The following is a 9,755-nucleotide window of genomic DNA, read 5'->3' on the forward strand; positions in this document are numbered from 1 at the left end:
TACGCGGGCCTCTCACTGCTGTGGCCTCTCCCGCCGCGGAGCACAGGCTCCGGACGCACAGGCCCAGCGGCCACGGCCCACGGGCCCAGCCGCTCCGCGGCACGCAGGATCCTCCCGGACCGGGGCACGAACCCGCGTCCCCTGCATCAGCAGGCAGACTCCCAACCACTGCGCCACCAGGGAAGCCCAGAAGTGGTGTTTTAATGTTGATATAATTAAAAGTCAAGCTGAAGAAGCTGTGTATAAACATGAAAAAGAAGAAAAATGTGATTACTGGCTATAACTGAAATGAACTCAGAAATAAGGGCTGGAATGCACGGCTGTATAAAAATCAACCCTCATTCTTGACTGCCTCATGTGCTATTTCAAATGTCATAGCTTCCCATGAAACATATTACCTTTTTCTCATAGGTGCGTTTTAAGTGACATTTCTCCATTTGAAACTTATTTTCTTGATCCTGTGAATAATAAATATTTATCTTTATTATACTTAAAATTGCTTCTAGGGTCAACAAAATTGGTAATCTAATGAAACAAATCAATCTCTTTGATGACAAACCTTATTTAAGTTTTGCATATTATTAAGAGAGCCCTACCTGTCCAGTTTTCTAAACTACAACTAGAAACATGCACAGCTTTATGTTGGAGGTCATAAAACCTTAGTTATCTGAAGATGTTACCACTCTCAAAAGTACATACTTTACAGTGAAAGAGAAACTTTCTGACCCTTAGAATTAGGAGATCACTTAAAAATGACCAAATGAATCAACATGAAAATAATAAGTTTGAAGTTATATCATATGGAAGTGCTTGGTATTTTCTGACCATGAGAGAAAAGGCAAGATCTAAAAGGTGTGAAAGAGGGAGTTCCCTGGTGGTCCAATGGTTGGGACACCATACTTCCACCGCAGGGGGCGTGGGTTCAATCGCTGGTCGAGGAACTAGGATCCCACATGCCGAGCGGTGCAGCCAAAACAATAAATGAATTAATTACAGGTGTGAAAGAAAAAGAGAGAAATTATAAAGAATGGCAGATAATAATTTAAAGAGAGGAAATAATTCTAAAATAATAATATATTTAAATAAGGTTTATTCTTCTAACTAATCTCAAAAAAAGTAGATTGTTCCAATTAAAATTATTGTTCTTTTTACTCTATATCCCATTAGCATCTACTTTTGTTAAAGTAAATAAGATGAAAAATGATACAGTGCAATAAAAGAATGAGAAATGGCTACCTGCATTTCTGAGTTTCTTTCATCGACTCTCATTTATATGTATACACCAAGAAAAGGAAAGGTGAGTTTTAGCCTTTATTCTGTGTAAAACTACAGGACTCACCTTTAACTGTTGCTTTCTTTGAAGTTCTGATTCCTGTAACTGCTGTTTTAATTGACAGATGTTCTGTTCTAATTCTTTAATCATACCAGATGCCTAAAAAGATTTTAAGAAAATAATAAAAAAATGAAACTTTGATTTTTCTACCATCCTACAAACTTCTGGTTTAATAAATTTAACTTTTTCCCCCCTGACGCTTCAGTTAGAATTAAAATTATCTATAAATCTGAATTTTTTTTAAATTTTAAGTTAAAAAATCTTTTAAAGTAAAAAGATAAATTAAGTACTGCATGGCATTTAAAGTTATGAAAATATAATACTGATGTAAAAAGAATAGGTATACAGTAAACTTTTTAAATTTTAATTTTAAAACCAAATCCACTGGAATATTTAATTCATGAAATATCAAGTAATTGACTATTTTAGTATTGAGGCTATAGGATTTTCTTTGCAGAAAGTTTCAATTATCTGACACGAAAGTGTTTGAGTGCCCCTGAGGGTGTCTGTGGGCTCATATAAGTGTATGTGATGGCAGGAAAACTAAAGCATAACCAAGATTTCAAAATCATAATAATAACATATAGAGTTACTCCAAAATATGTATTATTAACACAACTGAACATTTCTTCTCGGATTTTTATGTTTCCTCCTTTAAAAACTTTGGTAATTAAAAGGGTTACTTTATAGCAGATTTTAGTTTATTAAATATTTGTGTTATGCTATATCTTAGACACTTAGCATTAAATTAAGCAAAGGAGAGACTAATTTAAAGGCCAGATAGTAGTTAGCTTCTACTGCCTTTGGCTATACGCTGAGTAAAGGAAATAAGTACTTTGTATGGCTACATCTACCAGCATCTAATAATACCTTAGAAGTTGAAAGAGCATGTTCCTTTTTCAGAAGGTTTATATCAGCATCATATCTGGTTTGTAACAGTTTCATGTTTTGCTCATAATCATTTACAAGATGATCCTTCTCTTTATGCAATGTGTTGCACCTAAAAGCAATCAGAGAATAAAACATTTCCAATATATTTATAATCAATCTCTAAAATGGAATTTTTTAGTCAACCAAATCCAAATGCATTATCTTTCAATATATCAAATAAGTATCCACATTTTCATCAACTGTTTTTAAACAGTATGATTCTTATATTAAATGGTACTTTAAAAAATTTAACAAATGGCAGCATTTAGATTGGAAACCTCCCAAGTTAAATGCACAAGTGTGATTAATTTCAGCAGAAAATTTAATAGAGTTAATATCAGTACTTTATAGCCACACCTGAGAGATATCTGACTTCAGACAATACCTTGCCTTTACTTCTTGTAATTCATTACATGTTATCTGGTAACATCTCTCAAGTTCCAATTTTTCTTGAATTAATTTCTGCTTCTGTAAATTACTGTTCTCTGCTTCTCCAGTCAGCTGCTGGACACGGGACTCCAGTTCTTTGATCATCCGGTTCTAAAATAATGGGTCATTGTTAAGAAAGCCTCTAACTTTATAACAATTCTGTATCATTAAATAGCCTGAAGAAAAAAATACAACGTATGAGAGATAAGAATATGAAAAAACAAATGTATCATAAACCATACTAATAAAAACTAAACCAACCTCTAAATTAACCAAGTCTTTTTTTAAAAAAAAGGAGTGCTTTCTACCATAAAAGTAAGGCTAATGTGTTTATATGCTTTTAGCCATTCATTCATTCACTGAACGAATATTTACTGAACCCGGCACTATTCTCATCTAGGGACATAGCAGTAAATAGAAGAGGTGAAGTCCTTAGCCTCCAGAAGGTTATATTCTTATGAAACTTAATAAATCTGTATTTGTTAGGTGAGTACTCAGCAGTTATTTGCTCTTCATTTGAAGTTTTAGAGAGTTTTTAAATTATAAAAGCAATGTAATAATAAGTTTAAAAAAGAAATTCCTAACCCAAATATTTTAATAAAGAGGTTATAAGTGACACATATAGTATCACATAAGTGTACAGGAATATTTTACTACATAGCTGCAGTGTTTGTGCACAATTTTTCATTCAGTTTTTTATTTACTTACCATTTTATCAAAAGCACTTCATTTTTCCACAGTCTTCAAAATTATCACATAATTAAATCATTTCCTTCTTATTTGATAATTACGTTGCTATGAATTTTTTATCTTTATGGAACTAGATAAAGGTGTTTATAACTAGGTACTTTATCTAAAATTAGGGTAAGCAAGCATTAGCTAAAAGGATAATCAATTTTCATTTTAATGATTACACTTCTAGTAATTAGAAAAGGTTAGGATGACGTTCCAGATAGTATCCTTTTATACTCATTCTAAGATGAACATTTAAAATAAAGTTTAAGTATTAAATAATATTACAGCCCCAACATCCTGTATTCATTTCATTCCTTTTCTTTAATGTTTATTTTCTTATTAGTCATCCATTTTATACACATTAGTGTATACATATCAATCCCAATCTCCCAATTCATCACCCCACCCCCCCCCGCCCCTGTGTCCATACATTTGTTCTCTACATCTGTGTCTCTATTTCTGCCCTGCAAACTGCTTCATCTGTACCATTTTTCTAGGTTCCACATACATGCGTTAATATATGATATTTGTTTTTCTCTTTCTGACTTACTTCACTCTGTATGACAGTCTCTAGATCCATCCACGTCTCTACAAATGACCCAATTGTGTTCCTTTTTATGGCTGAGTAATATTCCATTGTGTATTTGTACCACATCTTCTTCATCCATTCGTCTGTCGATGGGCGTTTAGGTTGCTTCCATGACCTGGCTATTGTAAATAGAGCTGCAGTGAACATTGGGGTGCATGTGTCTCTTTGAATTATGGCTTTCTCAGGGTATATGCCCAGTAGTGGGATTGCTGGGTCATATGGTAATTCTATTTTTAGTTCTTTAGGGAACCTCCATAGTGTTCTCCATAGTGGCTGTATCAATTTACATTCCCACCAACAGTGCAAGAGGGTTCCCTTTTCTCCACACCCTCTCAAGCATTCATTGTTTGTAGATTTTCTGATGATGCCCACTCTAACTGGTGTGAGGTGATATCACATTGTAGTTTTGATTTGCATTTCTCTAATAATTAGTGATGTTGAGCATGTTTTCATGTGCTTCTTGGCCATCTGTATGTCTTCTTTGGAGAAATGTCTATTTAGGTCTTCTGCCCATTTTTGGATTGGGTTGTTTGTTTTTTTAATATTGAGCTGCATGAGCTGTTTATATATTTTGGAGATTAATCCTTTGTCCGATGATTTGTTTGCAAATATTCTCTCCCATTCAGAGGGTTGTCTTTTCATCTTGTTTATGGTTTCCTTTGCTGTGCAAAAGCTTTTAAGTTTCATTAGGTCCCATTTGTTTATTTTTGTTTTTATTTCCATTACCCTAGGAGGTGGATCATAAAAGATCTTGCTGTGATTTATGTCAAAGAGTGTTCTTCCTATGTTTTCCTCTAAGAGTTTGATAGTGTCCGGTCTTACATTTAGGTCTTGAATCCATTTTGAGTTTACTTTTGTGTATGGTGTTAGGGAGTGTTCTTATTTCATTCTTTTGCATGTAGCTGTCCAGTTTTCCCAGCACCACTTATTGAAGAGACTGTCTTTTCTCCACTAAATAATATTAGAGCCCCAGCACCCTGTATTCATTTCATTCTTTCTTCACTACAATATGAATTAGGTATATAATTTAAATTTTGGTGCCATAACTTCCAAATCTGAGCAATGGAAATAATTACATCTAATGTAAAAATATGGTATGTAGATTAACTTTTAAAAGTATGTACAGTTTCTAGCTCAAAGCCTGACACATTCAGATGCTCAGATTTCTTCTCTATACACCCGATTCACTTTGCCTCTTTGTTAGTGATGCCTCTGCTTTAGGAGCTTCTTTCAGAAGATAGTTTCAATTTTTCAATATATATCCTAAACTCTCCCTGTTTCCTAAATGTTAATTTACTGGAAGAAATAAAGAAAAGAATATTTCTTTTGTCTTCCAGTTTTAAATGCTGGAAAAAAGGTGATTTGTTTTCCTTCCCTTGGAAATTACCAAAGAGAGACAAGATATACTAGAAACATAAGTGAACCTCCACCTTAATAAACCCCAGGAGAGGAATTTATCTTTCCGACTATGAAGAAGTAGCTTGCAACATGCCATGTTCCCACCGAGAACAACTGAAAACCCAAAAAGATACCAAAGAAATCCATTTGAAGGCACTGGAGAATTCCAAGGCAGCTAGGACTTAGGGGGCCAGAGGAAGAAACACCAGAGAGGTGAGTCCACATTGTGTAAGCTGCTTTTACCTTTGAGGCATTTTCCAATCTTCAAGGATGAGAATGGGGCAAGGAAAGCAGAGCAGAGCAGAGGGTGGCCAAGCAGCCAGAGCTGAGGAACCAAAATCCCTGAGAGAAAGGAGCTCCACACAAGCAGCTTCTCCTCAAGGCATTTGGCAAATTCTTAACATCTGTAGGGCAGGAAGCCAAGAAACCAAGATAAAATACTCTGAAAAGCAGACTAGAGTTTTCAGCAGTGTCACTGTACTCAGGAGTAAGAAATCATAGATTATTCAAGGAGGGCCCTTAGTAACATCACAGGCTTTCATTTGGGACCTGTGTTAATGGTTACAATTAGGACTGGAAATGAATCAGCAGAAGACCAAAGATTACAAAGACTTCAACCCAGCCTTGAGTCAGCTCAGTCCATGAATGGATCAAGGTGAGTTATCTCCATACCAGCTGCATCTCAATGTTTAGAGCCTCTCTGGAGAAAGAAAACATCATCCAGAGCATTTATTATTTTTCATACACAATGCCTGGCATTCAATCAGAGAATACCAGGATTCCAAGAAATAGAATCTAGAGGAAAAAAATAGAAATAGACATGCATATGGTCCAGATATCGAAATTAGAAAACCTATGAGGAATTTCTTATCCTAACTCAAAATATATGAGGATGGCCAGCAAAATTAAACGATCAAATAGAAATGCAGGAATACTCCAGGAGAGAATGACATATGGCTGGAGATCTTAGAAAATATCATCAGAACAGTTATCCAAACTAAGCGGCATGCAAATAATCGCTTCCTTGGTTCAGTGATAACATATGCACAGGTTGTGGCTGGAAACTCTGAACCCAACCTGGCATGAAAAAGAAGAAAGAAAGGCTGGGCTGAATGAAAAATCATACAAGCCATATTTTCTGGAAACAATCTATGGCTAGGGCAATTAAGGGAAAGAAATGACATTATGAGAAGCATTACTGCAGCTATTGAGCAATAAATGCTCAAAGAATTCTCTCACATACATCCCTGCATAGTAAGAAATTCATGCTATGATGGAACATGGCCCTGGTCCTATATACCCAGAAACTGTCTTCAAATAACTGGCCAAGGAAGAAATCTGTATATTGAAAGATGAGTAATAATCAAAAATGGGCCAGGATTCTATCTATATAAATATATGGTAAGGAAATGAGAGGAAAGGCAGAAAAAACAAAAGACAAATTAAGAATATTCACTAAATAAAATCACTTACGTGTGACAGATTAAAATCAATGCCAAATGTATCACAAGGAACATCTTTTACAATATGGAAAAAAATCACATATCCATAAAAACTTAGTAAACCTCACCTCTATAAAAAAATAAGTCAGAGAAAAACTGTAAGATCTCAGGTAGTTATATTGAGAGACAGGAAGTAATGAAACATGAACACACAGATCTTAGGAAAAGGAAAACTAAAATGAAAATAGCTCCAAAAAAAAGAATGGTTAGAGGGGAGATACAGTTTAAAAAAAAAAAAAAAAATGAAGGAAAAGCTTGTGGAAAGCAAGCAAACAAGAATGGACAAAAATTAAACACAAGAGCAAACAACAGATGTAGAAAAGAGAAAAATTATAGTTCAAATTTACATCATTGGTGTACCTAAAGAAAATAAAAAACATACTATAAGAAAACTATACAAAGGGCACACCATAAAACTGACACAGATGAAAAATACCACAGTTACGGTAAAGTTACTGAACTTTAAGGAAACGATCTTTTCAGAACATTAATCAAATATCACTCTCCTGCTCAAAACCATCCAATGACTTCCCTTCTACTCAGAGAAAGAAGGGATTATTATGGCTTCTCTGTTCTCATCTCCTACCACTCTCCTTTCTCTTTTATTAACCTTCATTTTTCTTTTTAGTACTTGTCAAAAACTTATATATTTATTTGTTTTTGTATTGTTGTTGTTTATCTTCACAAGTAAAATGTAAGCTAAAGACACTGCTTTGTTCACTATAAATCTCTTGTTTCTAGAACAGTGCTTGGCTTGTAGTAAGCACTCAATACGAATTTGTAGACTATCAATATTTTTTTAATTAAAATAGGATAATTGTTAAATTTTCAATATCTCCATCCTACACATCTGTTCTTCATAGAATACACCAAAAAGGTTTTTTTGTGTGTTATAAAAGGTAAAGATAGGAACACAAGAAATTCGAAATAGGGATAAAGATATTCCCCCTATATTCAAATTATTTTTGAAAATGCGTTTTTTCTTTTTCTTAATGCAAAAAGAAACACGTGATCCTTACGAAATATTAGAAATTGTTCGAGAAACCAAGGCAAAGAATATTGAATTGATACAAATAAGTAATTCTCCAGAATTTGCTAAGGAAAAAGGGTTTCTATTAGCCAGAAAAGCAGTCAGCCATCTTTCTACAATATGAATATTGAATACAGTGGACATGAGTGAAAAGAATAAAAGTACTAGTTATATGAGAAAGAAAAAAACAGGTGAGAGGAAAACATACCCAACAAATCAGAGAAGGAAGTCCAGGATGTTGAAGCAATATTTTGATCTCAGTTGTCTGTATATCATTGTACAGAGTAACAGTGATGAAAATACATATTTTATATATATATATATAAAATATATATGATAAAATAGAAATTAAAAAAGTAAAATAAAATACACATTGTACATATACCTATACAATCTGCCCCTCTAATAGGCAGTGGCAATGCAACTGGGTATCACACGATTACCTTCTGACTCTTGCATTCCAAACTGCCCTGAACAACTCTAACCTTTGCCTTACTTTGCTCTTTACACCCATACCAGCAGTATAATGGTGAGTAATGATCAAATCATCTCATTCAATAATATGTATATGTAGTCTTTTTCCCATTTGAATAAATTAAACTGTCCATCCTGAATTTTATGATGGAAGACTTTTCTAACTCAACAAGATTATGCTTCACTTTTTATTACAACAACTCCTACTCTAGCACCATACAAGTATGAAGAGTGCACTCCCAATTACTTCATCAATAACAGAAATAAAGAGAGTAACTCTCACCCAGGTATGCAAAGCTCTTTCAACATTTGAAAATCAACTAATGTAATCCATCTCATCAATGGCTAAAGAAGAAAAATCACATGATCATATCAATAGATGTAGAAAAAGCATTTCACAAAATCCAACACTGACTCATGATTAAAAAAAAAAAAAAACCTCTCAGTAAAATGGGAAAAAAGGGAAATTTCCTCAATTTGAGGAAAAAATCTCTACAAAAAACCTACAGATAATGGTTAGAGGCTAGAAGCTTTCCAACTAAGATCAGGAAAAAGAAAAGGATGCTCTCTCTCTCACAACTCCTTTTCAGCATGATACTTGAAATCCTAACTAATGCAATATATAAAAAAGGAAATACTGATCGGGAAGAAAGACATAAAACTGTCTTTGTTCACAAAAAGATGATCATCTGCGTAGAAAATCTAAAAGTATACATCAAAAAACTCTTGAAAATAATAAGACATTAAGAAATAATAAGACACTAGAGAATATTGTCCTTAGTAAAGTAAGTCAGAGAGAGACAAATATTACATGATATCAGTCATACGTGGAATCTAAAAAATAATACAAATGAAGAGAGAATCTATATACAAAACAGAAACAGACTCACAGACATAAAAAACAAACTTATGGCTACCAAAGGGGAAAGATGGGGAAGGGAAAAAAAAAAGAAAACGTTGGAAATAATAAGACACTATAGCTAGGTTACTATAGTAGGATACAAGGTTAATATACAAAAGTCAATCACTTTTCCTAGTAATAAACAAGGGGAATTTGACATTAAAAACACAATACTATTTACATTAGCACCCCAAAACATGAAATACATACAAATATAACAAAATATGTATAAGATCTACATGAGGTAAACTATAAACCTCTGATGAAAGAATGAGAAAAATCAAAGAACTAAATAAATGGAAAGATAGTCCACGTTCATGGATAGGAAGATTCAATAATGCCAATGTCAGTTATTCCCAAATTGATCTACAGATTTAATGCAATACCAATCAAAATCCCAGCAAGTTATTTTATGGATATGGACAAACCGCTCT

General features: G+C 33.8%; 1 protein-coding gene across 2 annotated transcripts in view; it reads right to left on the reverse strand.

Moving 5' to 3' along the window:
• CEP112 (centrosomal protein 112) overlaps window positions 1–9,755 on the reverse strand; it is a 432,986-nt gene that overhangs the window by 318,084 nt on the left and 105,147 nt on the right. For both annotated transcript variants that reach the window (XM_007455273.1, XM_007455274.1), the window contains 4 exons: window positions 2,649–2,803; window positions 2,204–2,333; window positions 1,340–1,432; window positions 399–458 (listed from right to left, as the gene is read on the reverse strand). In XM_007455273.1, the coding sequence (XP_007455335.1) occupies window positions 399–458; window positions 1,340–1,432; window positions 2,204–2,333; window positions 2,649–2,803 (438 nt within the window). The remainder of the gene's footprint in view (window positions 1–398; window positions 459–1,339; window positions 1,433–2,203; window positions 2,334–2,648; window positions 2,804–9,755) is intronic.

The sequence above is a fragment of the Lipotes vexillifer genome, unplaced genomic scaffold, assembly GCF_000442215.2.
Source record: "Lipotes vexillifer unplaced genomic scaffold, Lipotes_vexillifer_v1.1 scaffold664, whole genome shotgun sequence".
Classification (NCBI taxonomy): Eukaryota; Metazoa; Chordata; class Mammalia; order Artiodactyla; family Lipotidae; genus Lipotes; species Lipotes vexillifer.